The 22,765-nt window shown below is 52.7% G+C and overlaps 1 protein-coding gene across 2 annotated transcripts in view; it reads left to right on the plus strand.

Annotated features, from left to right (window-relative positions):
- The window catches only part of PREX1 (phosphatidylinositol-3,4,5-trisphosphate dependent Rac exchange factor 1), a 186,266-nt gene that overhangs the window by 107,637 nt on the left and 55,864 nt on the right, over positions 1-22,765 (plus strand). For both annotated transcript variants that reach the window (XM_045444305.1, XM_045444306.1), the window contains exons 7-10: positions 6,076-6,209; positions 13,305-13,423; positions 14,460-14,609; positions 16,648-16,795. In XM_045444305.1, the coding sequence (XP_045300261.1) occupies positions 6,076-6,209; positions 13,305-13,423; positions 14,460-14,609; positions 16,648-16,795 (551 nt within the window). The remainder of the gene's footprint in view (positions 1-6,075; positions 6,210-13,304; positions 13,424-14,459; positions 14,610-16,647; positions 16,796-22,765) is intronic.

Below are 22,765 nucleotides of genomic sequence, written 5' to 3' on the forward strand. Positions count from 1 at the left end.
AATACTTCTAGATTGTTCTCTGGATCGTGTGCCTCACACCCTGTGGGTTTCCTGGCACTTGCTACATTTGGGATTTTTCCGCTTCTTTTCCCTGTGGTCGGGAATCCCGAATGTGAGAGTCTGGCTGTAGAGAGGGGGTTCGGGGAGGAGGCGGGTATCGTGGATTAGCGCTGGCCGCCCATCCCCCTTCCGCTGGGCCTTCCTTTCCTGCCGAAGCCAGAGGACGAAGGGCTGCGTTTCCCAGTCCCCCTTGTAGGTTAGGTTTGCGACGTGAATGGCCAAAATCGGATCCAGCCGCTTGAGACTGAGAAGCTGGGGTGGGACACAAGCCACCCCTGTGCTGTCTTTGCCGCAAAGCCCAGCTGTGGTGGGGCTGGGCTTTCTGCATTAGCATCTTAGCAGAGGGGCCGGGTCGCAGCTTCCTGGGTGTCAAGAGGCACGGGACACCCGCTGGCTGGCGGTGGTGCACGTCCAGCAGGCAGGGGATGGCTTTGCAGCCGACAGTTGGGCAGCAGCTCCCGAGGCCTGGATGCAGCAGGGTGGTGTTCTCCTGTGGTACGAGCTCAGGCAGATGGCGTGTGACCTCCCGTCTCCCAGCTGGGGCAGAGGCCGGCTTGCAGTGTTGTTGGTTTTCTGGGAGCCCCGGTTTGGGTTCCTGCTTCCTGTAGACCATCTGAAGATTGAGTAAGCCCCTTATCTCTTTCTGCTTAAAGTATGTAGCCTAGGGGCGCCTGGGTGGCTCAGTTGGTTGAGCATCCGACTTCAGCTCAGGTCACGATCTCGCGGTTCGTGGTTCAAGCCCCGCAACGGGCTCTGTGCTGACGGCTCGGAGCCTGGAGCCTGCTTCCGATTCTGTGTCTCCATCTCTCTCTTTCTCTGCCCCTCCCCCATCCTCTCAAAAATAATAAATAAACAAAAAAAATTATAAGTACTCAAGGCATCTGGGTGGCTCAGTCGGTTGAGCGTCCAACTTCAGCTCAGGTCATCATCTTGCAGTCCATGGGTTCGAGCCCCGCGTCAGGCTGTGTACTGACAGCTCAGAACCTGGAGCCTGCTTTGGATTCTGTGTCTCCCTCTCTCTGCTCTTCCCCCCCCCCCCTCAAAAATGAATAAACGTTAACAGAAATATGTAGCTCGGTTTCTATTTCCTACAACTGCAAATTGCCAGACAGGTGTGCCAGTTAGGGTGTGTTGTCTTAGGCCTTGTTTCAGCCCCGTGATGCCAGAGCTCCCGTTCTGTCTCTTGCCTTCCCCTCCTGGTTCCACGAGAGCAGTAGCTCCAGGAGCTCCTGTTTCAAAGCAGGAGGAGACGGGGGCGTGGCCGGGGCAGTGAGAGGGAGCTCTTCTCCTCAGTGGAGGGAAGCCTTTCCCAGAAGCCCCGAAGAGACTTCTCCTTTCGCCTCCTTGACCAGCAGGTCACATGGCCGCTGTCAGCAACTATGCTAAGCTACAGAGCTGATAGAGAGGATGTGCTTAAGCCTCTTTGGGCTTTGAGCTTCCTGACGGCCAAGGTGAAGAGAGCAGGAGACATAAGTTACTCAATATTTATTTTCAAAAAAGGAAGATAGCAGTTCTTCTGGGAGGCAGAGAGTTTCCTGGAAACCAGCTGAAAAAGACATTTCTCACATGCGTCCCTGTGGAGAGGAGTATTGAGCAAGCGTTTTGGCAGCCAGAGCAGAAGTGATTTCTAGATGTCGGCTTCTGGTCAGGGCCTCGGGAAATAAGAACTAAGGGTCTTTGGGGCCCTTTTAGACCCTGAAAAATCTACAATTTGAGACTGGTCCTTATTTTGATCGCTGTTTCTTGGCACAGTAGGAAATAAAGTGAGCTGGAGTGAATAATTAGTGGCAATTATTGAGCCCCTGTTACATGTTTCCGATACTAAGGGGAGGTGGTATGATTATTGCCATTGGACAGATAAAGAAACTGAGGCATGGGGACTTGATTTGGAAGCCCAGCTCTGTAACTTTGTCCTGCCTCAGGTGACTTTGTGGTGCTCTCTCGACCTTATTTGCCCCCGATTGCCTAATTTTAGTAATAATGTCTCTGAAGGTACCGCCTGGTGTCATCCTGAGGCTAGACTGAAATGCGGAATATGAATGCTCTTTAGAAAAAGTAACATGGTTTCTGTGCAGTGGTAGAAAGTTGTTGTTTTAACGTTTATTTAAGTAATCTCTATACCCAATGTGGGGCTTGAACTCATGACCCTGAGATGAAGAGTCACATGCTCTTCTGATGGAGTCAGCCGGTAGGATGGTTTTTTAAATGCAGTTTGATCCTTAGGCGATATAAAAATAATATGTCATAGCTAGAAAAAATCATGTGTAACAGTGAGGCTACCTGCAAAGGCTTCCTGCTCTCTGTAGTCACAGCCTCAGGGGCCGGTGAATGGCAGTGGTTACAGATCTTTACTTCTGATAATCTTCCTGATTATTACTGATCTTTCTGTCTGACCTCTTGCCAATCTGGTTAGACGGCTGCCATTTAGCTCTTGGAATTTGGCTGGCAAGGGACTCATTTTGGGAGGAGGGAGAATCTCTCCTTGGCTACTTTCTTGCTGTGTGCTTGGGCTTGCATCATCAGTTTGATCTCCCAAAGCGGTTCCACCCCGCCCCCTCCCCCATCCTTTGTCCTTTTCAAACGTCCAAGACTGGTTTACTTAAAACCAGATAAGTTAATCCATAAATCCGTTTTACTAAGGACGTGGAAATGGGAGTATGTTGTGATGCGGAAGTGAGTGAATGAGCCAGCTCACTGCGGGGAGGGGGTTCCTTGTCCTCAGTTTCCTCGTCTGAAGAGTCTGGATAGTGGTGGTCCCCCCCTCGGGTCGCTTGAGGATTTGGGAGTGGATACATGCACAGCGCTCAGAACAGTGCTCTTTCCTTGGCTCAGAGCACATGCTCCGTAAGCGTCCAGAGGAGCTGTGGCAGCAAAAGCTGGATTTCATTCTTCTCCTCCTCCTTCTCCTCCTCCTTGTCTTCCTCCTCCTCCTCCTCCTCCTCCTCCTCCTCCTCCTCTTCCTTCTTCTTCTTCGAAAAAGCATCTTGCAACTTTAGCTGCAGCTCATACCCGGTGTGGGCTGACCCTCCCGCAGGGGGACACTCTGGATGCACGCCCCCACGGACTTTTGTGTAAAGCTCACGGTAATAAAAAGAAATGCATGTTCTTAATAAGAAAGAAACTGGGCACACTCAGCTTCCTGGCTCTGGAAACGTGTCACCCACGAGGGGACAGAAGGAAACAGGAGTGGGGAAACATGGAATTATTATTAAAGAAAAGAAAAGAAAAAGACCATAACCAGAGGTTCTCTTGTGTTCTTCTCACCCTTCCTGGGATGCCTTGTGCTCCAGGGGCTGTGGTCTCTCCCCTTTGGAGACTCCTGTTCTAGACCAACGGTTGCATAGAAAGCCCTTCAGGTTATCAGGTTACCTTCTAAGAGGCAGACGCCTGCCCTGGGTAGTAGAGGCTGGTGGGTGGGAGAGTCAGGCCAGCGTGTCTGGTTCAGATCCCAGCTCGCTCGCCGACCAGCGATGTGTCCCTTTCCTCCTCTGTAACGCGAGAGTTTCTTGAGGATTAACTGGGTTTGTATAAAACACTCAGAATGGTCGTGGGCTCGTGGTGAGCTTTGCCCGTCTCTACGTGTCAGTGCTTCTGTCGGTGGGGTCTGTACTGTGTAGACCAGACCGCTAGCCCTGGCCGGTGGACACCTTGGTGTGTAGGCTCCTTCCTATGTATCTGATTTTCAGCACCACCCCTGACCCAGATTCAAGGAGAGCGTCAGGGCAGCTGACCTGGGGAGACCGAGGGCCAGCTGGGCTTCTTGGCAAAGCTAGGGTGGAAGGGGGCATCCCCCTCTAGTGTCCCTGGCATTTCAGGTGTATTTGCTAGGTGGTCTTTGGTCAAGGCTGGGGGGGTGCAGCTTCCCAGGCTGGGTTCAGTGACTCCCCGTGGTCCCTGGATGTTGACAGAGAGGTCAGGTCTAGGCCTGCGTGACGTCAGGCTTCTGGGCCCTGCAGTCGGGCCAGTTCCCAGAGTCACACACAAGCAGATAAAATCCCCCTGTGGAGTCTGGAAGGGCTGGTGGGTGGGCCTGAGTGGGGTGAGGGGAGGCGGGGAGGTGTGTGGTCTCCGGGAACTGCTGAACTGCTGTGTGCCCCCAGCAGGCCATTGATGGAGTCTCATCACCCCGGAGTCACGCTCACCCTGTTTGCGAGGATACTGGGGGTCCAGAAGGTTCTTCCTCACGGGGGCCCTGAGCCTGGTGGGGCAGGCTCACGACCTCGCTGGGTGGCTGTGTGTGGAGTCCGATATCTGCCTGCAGTGTAGGCATCTGTGCTGTGACTTCTGTGAACGGGTGCTCGCTCCTGCCCTAGGCTGCCCAGCTCTTGACCACAGGAAGGTGGTTGTCCAGAACCCCAAGGGGGCCCCACAGGGGTCTCTGGCTCTTCAGGCTGGTGAGATTGCCGTGCCCAGCTGGGCTGCAGGCACGGAGCAGGAGAGACTGCAGCAGGCAGTGAGCAGAAAGCCTGATGTCTGAGTTTCTGGAACCAGTTCCCCTTACTGGGTCTTGGACATAACTGAGTGAGCGCATCTCACCGGGGTACGAACTCCTTGGTTCTGGGTGTTGAGTGTTTGGGGAAGGCGACTTTGTGAACCATTCTCCCCCTTTCTTTGTCCAGTTCGTCTCTGGGCGGAGACAGCATCACGCTCCGCAGGTCTTGTCAGACGAACCTCCCTGGACCCCACTCTTGTGTGGTAGCCCTCAGGCCTCCGTGTCATTGCTGTTGCCAGCCTATCAATCGGGCCTGGTCCTTACCTTAACGTGCTGGTTCTAGTACATGGCTGGCTGCTGAAAGGAGAGGTAATGGCATGAGTGAGGGAGGAGATTCTTCCTCTGGAGCAGAGCAGGCTGGGGGCGGGGCAGCTCTGCTCCGTGTGGACCCGGCTTCCTTCCAGCTTCTTGCTCTGCTATCTGCTACAGCACACTCCCACCGCCATGGCTGTCTGCCAGCCCGTGGCAAGAGCGAAGGGAAGAAGAGGAGAGGAAGCTCTCTCCTTGCCAGGGAATAGCGTAAAAGTGGGGCACACTGGCCGTGATTTAGTCACGTGACCGCAGCTGGAACAAGGGATGCTGGGAAATGGAGTCTGTGGTCGAAATGGAATCTGTTAGTCCGTGTCGGCTAAACTCCATTCCTGTGCCTCCTCGACGAGGAGCATGGACAGCTGGCGTCCTGTGCCCTCCCAGGTGTGTTTCCAGCTTCCTCTCGTTTAGCACTTTGAGCGCTCCGTGCCACGGTCCTTGGGCCTCCCCGAGCTCCCGACAAACCTGTGTCGTCCCCCCAGTTCCTTTCCTGACGCCACCGCCTGGAACCTCACAGAGGTTCAGTGAACTTCACGCACACTTAGCGTCTTAGCCTCCCCGTCACTTAGCATAGATGGCCGGCTAGAGGTTGGGAACGGTCTCCATCTGTCGTCATGTCTGCAGCTAAAGTAAGTGCTGTAAGAATCCTGCCCCACTGATGTTCGCGCTGTGTTTCTCACCTGCTCTACAGGCATTTCTTGAGCACCTGCCGTGTGCCCGAGAGTGTTACGGGTGCTTGGGAACCAGTGGCAAATGCTTGGTAATGTTGGTAATGCTTTCTGTCCTTACAGAAGTGGCATTCTAGTGGGGGGGATACAATAACAAGTCAAGACCTAATGAGGAAGGGATAGGCAAAAATGAAACAACAAACAAACAACCCGCCCCCCTCCCCCCCCGCCCAAACCCCAAACAAGAACTGAACCGAAATAAAACCAGATGCCAACTGGGGCTGGGTGGGTCATTTCCCCTCCCTGAGCCCAGGACTCTCTTCTGTGAAATGGGCATCTTGAGATGCTCTTCCTGGTATTGTTCTGGCGTGCTCGACAGATAGAAGCCATCGATCGGACCAGATTTTCTGTCCGCTGACAGATTTGCCTGCAATGGTGCACTTAGGGTTTGGGGTGTGACGGACGTGGTAGGCTCTGTCCCTGGGAAGGAAGGGTGTTCTCCTGGATCGGCCAGCTCATTCCCTGTGCCCCTTGTCACCCTCCCAGGGCTCTAACCTCACGGACATCTGTACCCAGCTCCTCCTACAAGGCACCTTGTTAAAAATCTCTGCGGGCAACATCCAGGAGAGGGCCTTCTTCCTCTTTGACAACCTCCTCGTCTATTGCAAGAGGAAATCCAGGTGAGCTGCTGGGGAGGTTGGGGGCGGGGCTGCCCAGGTGGCCCTGGAGGCAGGGATTGGGTGGGACCCTGACACTTTCTCAAGGGACACCTTAGGCTTGTCACTTTCCTCTCCTGGCATCCCTTTTCTCAGCTGAGGGGTTTGTTCTCGATGAGCACTGTCTAATAGAAATATAAGGTGAGCCACATGTGTTAATTAAAATTTTCTAGTAGCCACGTTAAAAAAAGCAAAAAGGAACGGGCAAAATGAATTTAAATAATGTATTTTGTTTTTCCCAACATATCTCTAAATATTATCATTTTCATGTATATAACCAACATGTAATCAGTTTTTGGAAATTATAGAGGTGTTTTGCATCCTTTTTTTTTTTTTTTTTTTTTTTTTTTTTTGTACATTAAGGGTTCAAAATCTATTGCGTATCTTAAACTTACAGCATGTCTCGATTTGTCCTAGCCTTGTTTCAAGTGCTCAGTTGCCCCATGTGGCTTGTGGCTGCCATATTGGACAGTGTGGGTCTAGATGGCGGTAGAAATTTGGAGATTCTTTGTGGCACTAACACCCTGTGATTCTGAGACCCAGAGGTGGGAGATTCAAGGGCAGAAGGCTCTTGTACTGTTAAACTTTTTGAGGGAAAGGATAGTACCTTTGCCATCCTTGTATCTTTCACTGGAGTGAATGGATGGGTGGGTGAGTGGTATAGACACATACAGATGAATGTATGATCGCAAATGTGAATGATGGCTTGTGTGAGCCGATGGGAGGAGGGATAGGTGCACAGGTGGGGGGGTTGGAGGATGAGTGGATGGTGGCTGAAGGAAGGTGGGAAGGATTGTGGATGGATGTGTGAATTGATTTGTGGATGGATACATGAGTAGATGAAGGAGCAATGAAGGAGGTGAGTGGTTGGAGGTGTAAGGGGAAGGCTGGATGGAGAGAGATGGACAGAAAGCTGGGTAGTTGGAGATGTGGATATGAAGACATGATGAGCTGACAGAGGTGTGTTCAGATGAATGGTGAGTTGGGGCCTTCGTGTACGAGTTAAGCGGGTGGGTAGATGGAGGGATGGTCATCAAATGGGAGATGGTCAGGTAGGTGGATGGATGGATGGTTGGTTGGATGGTTGGTTGAGTTGCTGGGGTGGTTGGATTTTGAGATGGAGGGTTGGGTAATTGGATGACCAAGTGGGTGGATGGGTGGGTGGATGGTTGGAGAGAGGAAGAGTTGGGAGATAGAGGGGTGTGGGGCATGAGTGGCTGGCTGGCTGGGTAGATTGGTGGACTGAGAGGCTGTCTTTCAGGTTGTTTGAAGATTGTCTCAACCCAGCCCTTTTGAATCCTCCTACCTGTTACTTTGTTTTAGGGATGAAACAGTGACTTTCCAGAGGCTTCTTTACTCCTTTAGTAGAAGCTCAGGCTGAGGGGAGGTCCAGACCCTGGGCCCTACTGTCAGCCTTGCCTCTCCCTTTCTTTGTGGTTCTAGGCACGTCACTTACTGTCCCTGAGCCTCATTTTCCTTGTCTGTTTCTGCTGGCCTCCTAAGATTGTGGTGAGGAACCTTTCCATAGGATGAATGATGGCGTTCCATGCGTGTGTGTGGGCTTCTCTTTCTCCTCCAGCCTGACCTCTCTGAGCCTCAGTTTTCTCTTCTGTAGAATGGGGATGATAAACCCCCTTCTTACAGTAGTGTTTGGTTTAGAGCCACGCTCCTTACATTTGAACTCCTGTTCACATTTCTGTAGCTCTGTGACTCTGCCTCTGTCTGCCTCAGTTCCCTCATCTGTAAAATAGGGTGACTTATCATATGTATCTCCAAGAGCCACTGTGAAGAGCAAAATGGGGGTTACTGTTCACTTACCTCCATGTGTGTTGGCTTCCTGTCCACTCACAGGTGCAGCACCCGGCAGTGAAGGTTCTTCGCCACAGGCCCCTTCCCCTCCCACCCTTCCTCCCCGTGCTGGGTTGATCCTTCTGGTTAAAGGCCTTGGTCTCCCTCTTTCACCCTCTCCCGTGCCTTTCTTATTTGATCTTTTATTCTGCCCGCTCTGTCAGGTCTGTCTGTGTCTGCCCCCCGCCCCCCATTAGCGCCCCCATTTCCTTCCTCTTTGCTTCCCTCCTGTCCTCACCGGGGCCATCCCGAGAGTCCTCCGCCCTCCCTGCCAGCTGCCCCAGGCTGTCCGAAGCAGGCACTTTTCCCAGAACGCTGGGCTTTAGAAACACAATGTCCCTTCAGGCCCGTGTGACCCGCTCCGGCTTTGGCTGAGTTTGCTCGGCCTTCGGCTGCCCGAGTGAGGCCTTTCCTCCCCCGTGAGCATGGCCACACCTGTCAGAGCAATAGCAGCCGATTCTGCTGGTGCTGGATCCCCAGTGGGCCTTCTAGGGCCAGCCCTGTGGCGGGCGTGAGATGAGCTCTTTTAGGGCCGTTCCCTGCCTCAGTTCTGGAGCGAGCCAGGCTGGCTGGGGGGGAAAGGGCACATCTGTCTCCTGGGAGAAGGTGGCAGGCGGCCAGCATTCCTGCCTCTGGATGGGGAGCCAGAGGGCCGGGCTCCAAGGCGTCCCCGAGGGATCGGGCAGGGGTGGATGGAACCCTCGGCCCCACTGACGTGGTCACAGGAAGCGCCTCCTGCTGCCAGGTGTCTGCCGACCGTGTTTTCTCCGCCTGGGTCACGCGGGGCCCCGCCCGTCCGGGACTCAGGTCAGGGAAGGTCTCCGACTCAGAGTGCTTCTGGCCTAATTCAAAAGGAGAGGCTCCCTGGGTGTGTCAGAAGCGGCAGGAGTGTTCGAAGAGCCCACTTCCCCATTCTTCAGCACGGGAAACCGAGACCCCGGGAGGAGGAGAGCTAAATCTCTAACATCTCAAAAGCTTATCTAGTGTCTCAGAGATGGCAGCAGCATGTAGTGCTTAAGGACACAGAGGCCCTGCCACTTAGTAGTCGCGTGGCCCCGGGCAAGTTATGTCAGCTCTTTGTGCCTCTGTTTTCCCATCTGTGAAATGGGGCCAAAAGTAGCCCCCATCTGATGGGACTGTTTTTGTAGATGAAGTAAGAGAAAACATGTAACGCCTGGCTTATGTATGTAAAGGAGAAGAGGTCCCAGTCTGTCTTCATCCAGGCGTCCCTCTGGGACAGGGCTCACGTTTAAACTGTGTCTAAAGCAGGCTGTTCATTTTCATCACAACTCCTGCCCCAGACCCTTTCCTCCTGGCGTCTTCCTCATTCTGAGTAAATGGCACTACCACTTGCCCAGGAGCCCAGGCCGGGATCTTAGTTGATCTTGGTGCTGGCCTGCCTCACCCCACACCCCCGTCATCAGCAAGAGTCAGACGCTTAACCTACTGAGTCACCTGGGTGCCCCTAAAGGACTGAAAATTTACATGGAAACACAAAAATAACTATGACAGCTTTGAAAATGGACAAAGCCAGGGGACTTGTACTACTGATAGCCAGGCTTACTCTATAGCCGCAGTAATTAAGACAGTGTAGTATTGCGGGCGCCTGGGTGGCTCAGTCAGTTAAGCGTTGACTACGGCTCTGGATTTCACGGTTCGTGACTTCGAGCCCCGCGTCGGGCTCTGTGCTGACAGCTCAGAGCCTGGAGCCTGCTTCGGATTCTGTGTCTCCCTCTCTCTCTGCCCCTCCCCTGCCCCCTCCTCTGTCTCTCTCTTTCTCTCTCAAAAATAAAAAAATAATAAAAAAAAAAACAAAAGACAGTGTAGGATTGTGTAAAAGTAAATAGTTTGGTGGAACAGAATGGTGAGTCCAGGAGCAAAAACCCCGTGGACGTGCTCATTTGAATGTCAACAGAAAAAGCCAGTGCAGTTCAATAAGTGATGCTTGGTCAGTTTGATATCCAACGGTGGGGGGGGGGGGGGGGGGGGGGGGGGGGGGCGGGGGGGAGGGTTGGGTCTTGACTCTTAGCTCACACAATATACGAAAAATCAACTTCATATGGATCACAGATTCAGATGTGCGGGGTAAAACCGTGAGGTTTCCAGAAGAAGGAATAGACACTATCTTTGTGATATGACAGTAAGCAAAGATTTCTTAAATAGGACAAAAAGCGTAATTCTAAAGGAAAAGTAGGTTCAACGGATTATGTTAAAATTAAGAGGGGCGCCTGGGTGGCGCAGTCGGTTAAGCGTCCGACTTCAGCCAGGTCACGATCTCGCGGTCCGTGAGTTCGAGCCCCGCGTCGGGCTCTGGGCTGATGGCTCAGAGCCTGGAGCCTGTTTCCGATTCTGTGTCTCCCTCTCTCTCTGCCCCTCCCCCGTTCATGCTCTGTCTCTCTCTGTCCCAAAAATAAATAAACGTTAAAAAAAAAAAATTTAAAATTAAGAATTGCTCATCAAAAAACACCATGAGGAGAGTAAAAAGATAAGCTATAGACTAGGGATCTTTGCCATATAAACTGACAAGGGACTCACACCCCAAATATAGTGAGAAGTCCTGTAAAGCAAATTCGACTCTCTGCCTATTTTTACAAATAAAGTTTTATTGGCACACGGCCATGCCCATTTGTTTTGGTATTCTCTGTGGATGCTTTCATGCTGCAAGGGCAGAGTCGAATAGTTGACATAGACCTTGTGGCTCACAAAACTGAAAATGTTTACTGTCTACCTGCCCCTTTTCAGAAAAAGTTTGCCAAGTCCTGCTCTAAATCATTAAGAAGAAGAGAACCCAACAGAAAAATACTCAGGGGATAGTTGTGTCACAAAAGCCCCTGGCCCACAGGACCGCATGGTCAATAAACTTGAATTTGCTCAGCCTCATTACTCATTGGGCAAGTACAAGTGAAATGGTTTAATGAGCCACTACTCCATGCCCACCAGGATGGCCACAATGGAAGTTAAATACAGAGGATGTGGAGTCACTGGAATGTTCCCACTCTACTGAGGCAGGGAGAATTGGTGCAGCTGTTTGGGAAAACAGCTTGGCATCCTCTCGTGAAGCCGCTCGTGTGCCCTCCTTGTGGCTCAGCAGTTCGACCCCTACGTAGATAACCCGCAGGGATGTGCACACGCATTCTTCATAAGACACGTGCACCAACAGTCACAGCAGCACCAACCTGGAAGCAACCCAGATACCTGTCACCGTCACCCTTTGTGATTCCATGTATGGCAACTTCTACCACAGGGTCATAGGTCAGAATGCTGGTTACCCTTGCAGGGGGCAGTGTCCTGGAAAGGGCGCCTCGGAGGGCTCTGGGGGCGTTTAAAATGATAATAGACGTGTGCTCACTCTGTAAAAGTTAAAGGAGCCACATAGTTCTTTGGGCATTTTTTCCTGTATGGATTTTATAATTAAAATTTTTTTCAACATTTATTTATTTTTAAGAGAGAGACAGAGCACGTGCGGGGGAGGGGCAGAGAGCAAGGGAGACACAGAATTGGAAGCAGGCTCCAGGCTCCGAGCTGTCAGCACAGAGCCCGACACAGGGCTCAAACTCGTGAACCACGAGATCATGACCTGAGCCGAAGTCAGACGCTTAACCAACTGAGTTGCCCAGGCGCCCCTGGACTTTATAATTTAATAAAAAGTTTATAGAGACACGTATGTATGCACGCACGTATAGGTATGTATAGATACAGAGAGGACGCCCACAAACCAATGTGCTCTCCGTGCCCTCCTGACCCCACCTGCAGTCCCTTCTCCGCAGGTTGCCAGGCAGGAGTGTCCTTTATAACTTAGATCATGTTATTCCTCTGCTCAGGCTCTCCACGGCCGGCCCCCGTCTCACACTGACAGGAGGAGCCGATCTTCATGCCTGCCCACAGGACCCCGCAGGACCTGGCCCGCGTGGCCACTCAGACCCCTTTCCCCACACTCGCCCTCGCCCACTCAGCTTCAGCCACCAGCCAGCTCGCTGCTTCTTGCCACATGCCTGGAATCTCTTCTCCAGATGCCCTCCTAGGTTCCTCCCTCACCTTCCCTAGGCCTTTGCTCCAAAGCCTCTTCAGTGAGGCCTCCCCTGACCACCTCTCCCTCCTCTGTCCCAGCTGAAATCCTGCCCCCCCCCACCCTCCCTAACCATCTTCTTGCTCTCTCCTCCTCCTCCTCCTCCTTTTTACAAACCTCAAGTGTTTTATTTGAATTAAAAACATACACATTGCATTCATTAAACATTCTTTTCATATAGAGCCAAGGTCTCTTCTTTGAGCAGAAGTTCACTCCGAACATAAAAACAACTTACCTTTATCAGATCTTTCCAAAGCAGTCAACGTAATTTTCGGAGAGACAAGTCTCTTTCCACATGCATATGTCCTCACTTAACGCAATCCGTACAGTAACAGGTGCACGTTGGGCAAATAGATTTGGGAGCATCACTCACCTGGTGGAGCAGAGGGGCCTGTGTGTACCACAGACTGGCCCTCCAGCCCTGAGAGTTCATTCTCCACTTTATTGGTTAAAATAAACGTTTGGCACTCCTGACATAACACATGTTCGACTTCTCTGCTTGGCATCTGTCTCTGTGCCCCCGGCCTCCTTGTATGGGAGAATTGAGACTTTGTTTTATCCACTCCTGCAGCCCCAGCACCTGGAGGAGTGCCTGGCACCCAGCAGGTGTTCTCTGAGTGCTTGTTGAATGCATGGGTGAGTGTCTCCCCTTGGCCCCAACTTGGCATTGTCTCCATAGGAAGCACTACTCAGATGTTTGTTGAGTGACTGAGTGAGTGGCACATTTTGCTGAGTGAGGGAATGAATGGTGGGTAGGTGGATGTGGATGATTGGGTTGACTGCCTACTCCAGGCACCCTTCCTCTCTGGTCTTCTTTCAGGAAGTTTCCCTTTGCTAGACTCTCTGAGAGCCCCTGCCCACTTTCTGGCCAAGAGAGATGGGTTTCTGCCGCTTCTGGTTAGTTTCTCATCACTGTCTCCTATTAGCGGAAAAGTAGCCAGCTCTGTGAGGCCGACAAGGCTAGCCTGTTTTCCAGCTGGGGAAACTGTGGCTGGGGGTGGAGAAGTAAGTGACTTGTTCAAGTCACCCAGCCACCAGCTGAAAACCCGTGCTCCTGGGCTCAGTGCAGTGCCTCCCATCTCTGGGCGCCCTTCTGTATCTCTGCTCTGAGACATGGGCGTCATTGACTTCCTGTTGTCTTTCAGGGTCACCGGGGGCAAGAAATCCACCAAGAGGACCAAGTCCATCAATGGCTCCCTCTACATCTTCCGGGGTCGAATCAACACTGAAGTCATGGAGGTGGAGAATGTGGAAGACGGGACAGGTAGACCCCAACCCCAAGGCCCGCCTGAGCCCCAGCCCCACCTGCTCTGTGGGACAATCTCTGTTTCAGTTTTTTCCTTTTAGTTGAAAGGTAACCTACCTAAGAACAGTGCCTAAAACACATGCACATCAAGTGAACACTTGGGTAGTCACTATTCAAGCTAAAAAGTAAAACACTGCCTAATGAAAATTTGTTTCAAAACTTGACTTGAATGGTTATGTCATTATATGCACATTGAATGGCTTCAAAGATATACATGTAGTTATATAGATACAGTTTTATCTATCTGTTTAAAGGGTCATAAAATTATATATTCTTTTGCTCTTGCTTTGTGTTTCTGCATGTAGCTGTCTGTACGTTGTTGGTTTCCACTGCTGTGTAACATTCTCTTGCATGAATAGTCCGTAGCTCATTCATTCCTTTGGTGATAGATATTTGGGTCATTTCTGCCGTTTGCTATTATGAACATTGATGCTGTGAGCAGTCTTGTGTAAACCTCTTTTTGTGTGTGTGTCTTTGAACTTGGCTAGGGCAGGAGTTCTTAATTGGTTTTGAGACACTGACTCCTTTGTGGGGTCACAAAACCTGTGGACCCCTCCTCAGATTTAGGGCGTGGCCGGCTTCAACTCCCCCGGAAAACGGGGACCTGCCTGTTTTCAAAGAGGTTGGCCACTTCCCATGCCAGCCAGTCAAGGGCACCGTCGGGCTTGCACTAGGTGTTAAGTAGCCCAAGTGCCCCAGTGAGACGGGCAGGGAGGCTGGGACACATTGCCAGGCTTTGGGGCTCTTGCATTTGTACACAGACTGTAATTGAGGGGCGGGAGGAGTCGTTGTTGGCAGACGAGAGGGAGTGAGCATTTGAAGCGTTGTGAGTTCACCTCTTAGATCCTGATCCTGTCGATGCCCCTGCCACCCAGTCTTTCCGGAGCGGAGGTGCGCTGGTCCCGTGACCTTACTTGCAAGCGTGTGGTGGGGAGTGTTCCGAGTTGTATGACTGAGTCTGCACTGACCCACCTTTGCCTTCTGCCCCTGCCAGCGGATTACCACAGCAATGGCTACACTGTCACCAACGGCTGGAAGATCCACAACACGGCCAAGAACAAGTGGTTTGTCTGCATGGCCAAGACGGCGGAGGAGAAGCAGAAGTGGCTGGATGCCATTATCCGCGAGAGGGAGCAGCGTGAGAGTGAGTGGGCCCTCTCATGTCCCCCCAAACAATGGTAGTTTCAGGGGACTTTCCTGGGATCCTGGGGTGTGTGTATGGCTTCCCCTAGGCTGGTCGCTTCTGTGGGGTGAGGACTGTGTTCTGGAAGCAGGTCACTGAGGGGCCAGGGAGCTCTAGGACTGTGTTATAACTCGGTGGTATCTTGGATCACCTGAGGTCGTTTGTTAGAGCCCATTCAACAGATGGTGAAACTGAGGCCCAGTGGAAGGGACCAACATCTTGTCGATACGGTTGGTTGTTCTGGGATTGTTGGCACCCTTCACCCTTGAGGGCTGGTAGCCCCAAGATGCTCCCTACATGCCTCTGTCCCTGGCCTGCCCCATGGTTCTGTTATCTTCAACTGGGGTTCTTTGTGCTGGAGACTCAGAGTCCACATCTGGGATGGGGGTCCTTGGGGGCTGCTCATTAATTGTGGTCACAGATTTCTCTGGGCCCAGGCTCCCTGGAGGCAGCTTGTGTAAACTTAATACAGGGCTGGGTGTGGTAATTGGGTGGGGTTGGGACCAGGCACTGGATGGTTGTGCAGAGGTCACTGGGCTGGGAAAGGGGAGCTGTGCTGTTTCTAGAGGCACGTTACTCAGTGATCTCTTCTGATAAGAGGGGATAAAAGCGAGTTGTAATGCCACTAAATGAGGTTTGGATTTGACCATACTTCCTATCCCCCTCCCACCTTTGCAAAGGAGGAAACTGAGGCATAGTTTTCTCCGTATCTGTCACCTTCCACTTGGATGTGTCATAGACATCTCACACTTGCCAAGTCCTAATTTCCACCCCGCCTTCTGCCCCAAACCTGTAGGTTCCCCATCTCAGTACGTGGTTCCTCCATTCGCCTGGGGGCTCAGATTCAAACTCTTGGTGCCATCCCTGATTTCCGCCCACTCCCCAAATTCAATAGATGAAGTTTCTTTCCCACGTCGCCTTAGATTTGCCAAATCCGCCTGGGTCACCATCCTCTCTCAGGAATTAGGCCCAGCGTGGCTAGATCTGTTGTTTTGTTTTGTTTTTTCCTAGAGAAGCTAGATTTTAAGTTTTCAGGTGACATTTCTTGATTTTAAATATTGCGTCAAAATTTATTCAAACAGCATTAAGCCAGATAAACTGTTGAACCTGGCTTCTGGTTGAGAAAGCTTGTGAGTTCTGAAACTGATCAGAGATGGGTGTGTGCTCAGGACTGGGGGTGGGGTTGAGGGGTGTGGCCTGGCCTGTGTGGCCGATCAGTGTCTGTGGTTAGAATGGAGAGCTGTGGTCAGTGCTGGGTATTTGCGATTATGTGTAGGGTGTGGCCTCGGTGGGCCTCAGTCATTAGAATCAGGGCGTTGTCCCAACCTTGACCTCAGGGGTGGGGTATTCTGTGATCCTGAGCACAGATCTGGAGACGAACTTCCTGGGTCTAGATCCTGGTTGCGCCACTATCTAGTTGGGTAACCTGGGACAGACAGGGTAATTTCTCTGGGCCTCAGTTTCTTCATTTGTAAAATGAGGATAATTTTGCCCTCTAGGTTTCTTGAGGAGTAGGTGCTTATAGCATTTTCTCTTAATATTTGTCAGGAGTGGACAGGGTCCAAGTAGAAAATGTGGGGCAGGGATCTGGTCAGGGTTCTGTATGTATTGTCTAGAGAAACGGGCAGATTTTTATTCCTGGCTGGAAGGAAGGTCTCAGTAAACTTTCTGATAACCTCTGAATTTGGAAACGCATGCTCAGGTTGAAGGGTTGAATCAGTCTGACTGCTTATTACCCTGGGACTTAATCTCTCTGGGCCTCAGCTTTGCCATCTGTAAAATGGGGGAGATTCACCACCCTCCCCTACAAGGTTGTGCGGGGAGCCAGTGGCAGATGCCTAGAACAGGGACTGACATGCAGTGAGTGCTCTATAGACGTCCTGGGCAGGGGCAGTCGTGGGGACAGCTGGGGGAGGCAGGCTTCCAGGAGCCACAGGCCTGCCCCCTCTGCTCCCCAGTGCTGGTGCTCCCCCAAGTGCTGACCATGCCCCCTCTGTAGGCCTGAAGCTGGGCATGGAGCGGGACGCCTACGTCATGATTGCGGAGAAGGGGGAGAAGCTTTACCACATGATGATGAACAAGAAGGTGAACCTGATCAAGGACCGCCGGAGAAAGCTGAGCACCGTCCCCAAGTGCTTCCTCGGCAAGTGAGTGGCCCCACCCAGGCCTCCGTGGGGTCCCTGGGCTGATTCCAGGCAGCAGGTAGGGTAGACTGTATCCACCGGGCTCCTCCTGGCCCTGCCCCTTCCCCAGAAGCCCTGCTGGGCAGAGCCACTAAAGCCCCCCCGAATCCTTGAGTAACAGACCTCGGAGGTCCAGGAGGATAGTGGAGTCCCCATATCAGGTCTTTCGAATGATTCCTACCACAACTCACTGCAAAACATGAACTTTATGTCGTGACCTGGGGCATACATCCATGTAATATATGACTGAAGCCTGTTTCACAAAACTCACCGTGCCCGATGCACTCTGAAAATACCGGTTCTGTTTCCTTTTCTGTTCTGTTTCTTTTCTATTCCATTCTTTCCTGTCCTTGGTATGCTGTTCATTTTTTTCATTTGTTCTCATGCTAAGGAAGACCCCTGCAATCGATTTCACAAACTACCAATGGTTTGCCCGCCGTGGATTGAAAAACACTGCCCTCACACTCGGGAGGAGAATCTACCATAGATCTTTCAAGGGAAGAGGCACTTAACACCAGGAGTTGATTTCAAAGTTGCCGGAGGAGCGCACGTGGGCCCTTGCATCAGTCTGCACAGGCTGGCGTCTCCGTGGACCACAGACCAACCGGCTGAAACAGAAGCTTACTTGTCACAGTCCTGGGGGCTGGCAGTCTGAGATCAGGGTGTGGGCAGGGCCTGTGTCTCATGAGGACTCCCTTCCTGAGTTACACATGAGGGGGAAGGGGAGGCTCCTGGAAGCTTCCAGTATTTGAGAGCCTCCAGTCTCTTCCTCCATTCTTTCCCAATAATGAAACGTTTTACAACCCCTGCCCCCAATTTATAACCCAGGATCAAAGGGGTCAGGGCACAGGTGTATCTTAAACCCAGAGTTACATCTCATTCACCTGGTGGGGGCGGCTGGGGATGGAGAGGGGCAGTAGAAATACAGTCCCTGTAAAACCGCCGTGTGCCAGCCCTGCTGTGGCCTCCACGTGGGACACTGGAGAGGGTACAGAACACTGAGGGTGCCGAACTCACAAAGCTTGTGGTCCAGCAGCGGAGGGAAGTTAGCCTTTGAGGCAGGGACTTTATTTAGAATTTATTGACTTACAGCTCACCCAAAGGCTTTTGAGGAGGCCTTGGATAAAAGCGACTGTATTATTATATTGCCGTGGACCAGGGGAAAGGTGATTTGGACTAAGGGAGTCACACAGTAAAGACGGGGGAAGTGGTTGCATTCTGGGTCACTTTGAGGGTGACAGCGTTTGCTGGTCGGATGAGAAAGAGAGTTGAGGTGAGGCCTTGGAAGGCTGGAGTTGCCGCTTGCTGAGAAGAGGAAGGAGGTGGACAGAGGAGCAGGTTTTGGGGGGGGGGTGGATGGGAGTGGAGCTCAGAGGGTCCTTTTGGACAGGTTACCTTGAGATTCCTAGACACCCGGGTGGTGATGTTGGCTTGTTAGTCGGATATAGATCTTGACTTGGGGAGAGAAGACTGGGTTGGAGAAGTAAATGCAGCGGGTGTGGGCGTCTCGATGGTTTTTTCAAGCCGTGGGACTGAAATCTGCGAGGGGTCATGCAGGGAGAGACGGCTGGGGCCGTGGGGCCGCCAGCTGGCAGGGGACCCGAAGAGGGAGTGGGCAGAGAGGTGGGAGGCCTTCGGGGCAAGGGTGCCGCCCTAGAAGCCGGTGGAAAAGATGCAGAGACAGGGCGCAGTGGCAGCCAGGTTTGGACACATTAAGGTTGAAAGGCCCAGTAGACATTCAAGTACCGATGCTGGTCAGGCCTTTGGAGACCAATGTGGAGCTGGGGCGGAGCACATCTGTCATGGCCTGAGGCTTGTGGTTGAAGGGGCGGCAGGCAGGAGGTTTGGGGGGTGGTTGGGCTCCGGAGGGGTAGCTGGGGGATGTCCTGGACTGGAGCTGCTCTGTTGCAGCAACCCCAGGGGTCGGGAGGGTGTGTGGAGAGGAGCGTGTGGGCCCCAGCCGTGCGAGAAGCAGGGAAGGGGTGTCCCGGCGCCCTTTTGTCAGCTAGTGTTTAATCCCTGGGCAGAAAGGAGGTTTTTCTGTCTGGTGGTGGGGGGGGGCCTGCTTCTGGCCCCCCCTGGGTCAGAGGACCTCTCCGCCTCCTGCCAAACCCCTTGGGGAGCTTAGTCCAGCCGGATGGGATAACCTGCCTGTGATTAGAGCTTCAGCGGACTGTTCTGTCTCCTCAGGAAGGATTAGGGGAGATTTCTTTTACCGCCCATTTGAAACAGGGCCAGGATTGAGGCTTGTTCTATAATCACCGGGGTCTTAAGGACCAGACTTCCTGCAGAAGACTTTTCTAATGAAACTCTTCTCCCCGCAGAGCTTTGCTCTGTGCCCAGCGCCAGGGCTCGGGACCTTCCCCCTTTCCCACCAGGGCTCAGCTCCCAAGTCTTCTCCTGCAGGAGCGTCCTGGGTCCCCTCGGGTGGAAGGAACCTATAGCCACAGAGACATAATTATCAAACGTTTCTCTGCTCCAGGCACTGGCACGTGGCCGTGCCTTTTAACCCGCATACAACACTATGAGGCAGGACACTACCATTATCCCCATTTTAAGGGTAAGAGAATTGAGGCACAGAGAGGGAAGAGGTCCTGCACAAGTTGGGGGCTGGGATTTGAACCCAGGACTCTCTCCCACCACGTTCTGCTGCACGTATCCATTTTTACCTCTGGTCAGCACATTTCATTTTTCCTTGTAGCTACTTTCTCCATATCCACCTGTGCTACTTAGATGGGGAATCCATGAATACAAAAAGGGTCCGATTTATCTTTATAACCTCTGAGCGTTGGGCTTTGAGTCAGACTGGGACTTAAGCCCTGGTTCCCCCACCTTCTAGCTTTGTGACTTTGGGCAAGTCTCTTAACCTCTCTGAGCTTCAGTCGATGATTCGTTGATGAGAAATAATAAAATATGCCTCATAGCATCGTCAGAGGCTGCAGTGAGAAAATGCAATGTGGCATCTCATAATTGTGCTGCTAAGCGTATTGGAGTGGCCTGTTTCTGCCCTGGAAGAGACAAAACTCATGATGAAAATCGAGGAAGAAACTCTGTATATTTGTGTGGAGGCATCATGGGAGGAACATGATTTGCCCTCTAGGAGCCTCAGGTTCATTCATTCATTCCTGCCATTTGTTCAGTGTTTACTGAGCCCTTACTGTGTGCCAACAGTGAACAGGACAGACAGACCCCTGCCTTCGTGGAAATGACTGTCCAGTGGGGAGATCAGAAAATAGACAAGTAGACGAACACCAGTAAAGAAGGGATCTCAGCGAATTGATGGATGTTTTTAATTTAAAAGTTTATTTGGAGAGAGTGATTGAGAGGGAGCACATGTGTGAGTCGGGGAGGGGTAGAGAGAGAGAATCCCAAGCAGGCTCCACGCTGTCAGTGCAGAGCCCAGCTCGGGGCTCGATCCCACAAACCCTGAGATCATGACCTGAGCTGAAATCAAGAGTTGGACGCTCAACCGACTGAGGCACACAGGTGCCCCTAGTTGATGGGTACTGTAAGAAATGTGTAGGCTGATGTAAGGAGGTGAGGAAATGGGGTACTATTTCAGCCAAGGTGGTCAGGAAAAGCCTCTCAGGGGAGTAGACATTTTAACCAAGCTCTAGATGTCAAGCAAGAGCCAGTCATGAGGCGATCTCGGGGAACAGCATTCTTGGCAGAGGGAACAGCAGGTGCAGAAGCCCCAAGGCTGGAGTGAGCCTTGGGTAATTGAGGATGTGCCAGGCCAGCGTGGCTAGAAGCAGTGGGTGGCTGAGGAGCGGGAGATGAGGCCGCAGGGGTTGGCAGGGGCCGTATTAGGCAGGTCAGGGGGGATGGGGGCTCAGGGTTTGTTCTAGGTGCTCTGGGAAGCCATTTTCAAAGAGCCTAAGCAGAAGAGCGGGATGAAGAACGAGCTCATCACACAGGCTCTGGATGAGGGCACTGTCAGAGCTCTAAGAGCTCCGGGGACAAGAATAATGGTGTATCTGGTAGAGGCAGTCAGGGAAGGCTTCCTGCAAGAAGAAGAATGCCTTTGGTTTCCCTCTTGTCAGAGGTTAGGCATCATTCATTCATTGATGTCTGCTGGAATAGAAGCTCTGAGGTGGAAGAGGCCTCATTGTCTCGCCCAACCTGGATGCACAGGTGCAGGGTAGCTGTGGGTAACAGACATGGCTGTAGGAAGCTCCTTCAGGCAGTGGAGTCACAGGGCTGAATATAACCCCCTCCCCCACCCCGCCAGTCCCTGGGGATTGCTGTACTGGGCGGTGAGTGGTGCTTGGAGCCCCGGCCAGGGGACTGTCCCAGGGAGACGGCAGAGACACAACTGTGGATCCCTGCGCCTCGCATTGGGCTTGACGCGTGGTGGTGATTCTAGGGGCCAGGAAGGAGCGGTGAAGCTGGGTACACGCTAACGCAGCTAGTGCCCATTGCCTGGACCCTGGACTCCCCGCCAGCCTAGGCTGACCTGCTTTCTGTGTCCCCAACTCAGTGCCCCGAGTAACATCTTCCTGAAAGGCTGGAACTTGCCGCTCCTTGTACCCAACTTCCAGCAACTGGCACATCGCTGGTTTCCTGACCTTCTCACTCGGGGCTTTTCTCTGTGCTGATCCCCCCCTGCCTAGAACACCTTTCCTTGCACCTCACTGGAGGCAGGTGGCTCCCCACTGACCCAGCGCAGTCCGTGCGTGTGTTTTACATGGGCCACATGGTGCTTTCAGGAAATTTTGGATTATAAATCAACATTTAACAGTTGGGAGATTTCACAGGAAATGCCGCATTTCCGGCTTCTTTTGGAAAAGTAAGATACTCTAGTCTTCCCATGTGGCCACGGTCAGCTGCACTGAGGGGCGGCTGGTGTCTTCAGGAGTGCCGGCTGGTTTAGCGTTGCCGCACCCTGGCCCCTTCTGTTCATTTCCAAGAGCTTGAGGTTCCCGTGCTAGAGAGGAGTTTTATGTGGTTGTGCACACTGGGTCCCAGCTTGACGTTTCATATGATGTGACAGTTGACCTGTTGAATCCAGAAGGGCCCTGAGTGACCCACTTGCCCTAGAGGCCCTGATAGACCCTACTGAGGCCCACAGAGGAACAGTGGCTCGCCCAAATTGGCCCAGCAAGCTGTGAACCTTCCCTGATGCTCTAAAAGGGGTAAGACTCCACGCAGGGCAGAAACGTGGGTCAGGGTTGTTCTTCTCTGGGCCGCCTTCCTCCGCCCTAGCAGAAGACGCTGGGCCACTTCCTGTCCCCCGTCTGGCCGCAGGGCTGCCGGTCGGTGCCAGAGGCAGCCCCCGATGGGACAGCTGGTAGGCAGCCGGGTGCCGAGTCCCCAGCTTCCGAGAGTGGGCACTCAACATCTGCTCGCCTCCCTCAGCTGCTGGCAGCTTTCTCCCCGTCACTGATTTTTGGGGCCTTGAGAGCGGAACTGGGGGTGGAGGGCCCAGAACAGTCTCTTCCCCACCTGGGGCTCCCGCCCCACAGAATAGGTCCATTTCTTCTGTGTTCCCCCACCTTGGCCTGCACCCGGGGCTCTCTGAATGCCTCAGCACTCACCACTGCCTACACACAGGCAGGCTTCGCTCAGCCAAACACTGGGAGGCTAAAAATAGTCCTGCCCCCTCTGGCCCTGTAATTGGAGGCGGGACAGCTGGTTTCGATAAGCAGGAGATCGCTGCGCTCTGGCCAGCTGCCACCTGCTCTCATTGAACACAGATTGCCTCAGTGGAAACGGCCCCGTGGCCGGCTCTCCCTTTTCCTGCTGACTCTGGTGGGTTGAGCTCTGCACTGAGCCTGAGCACACCCCCGAGAGCCAGGCCCTGGGGTCCGGCTGAGCCTCTGCCCCACCGGGCAGTCACGTTGGATCTGCTTGATTTCCTCTGGCTTGTGAGCACTTTCTCTCCCCGAGACCTTCCTGCCGATCCCAGGACGTTCCTTCTTGTTTGATGGTTCA

This window comes from Leopardus geoffroyi, chromosome A3, assembly GCF_018350155.1.
Source record: "Leopardus geoffroyi isolate Oge1 chromosome A3, O.geoffroyi_Oge1_pat1.0, whole genome shotgun sequence".
Classification (NCBI taxonomy): Eukaryota; Metazoa; Chordata; class Mammalia; order Carnivora; family Felidae; genus Leopardus; species Leopardus geoffroyi.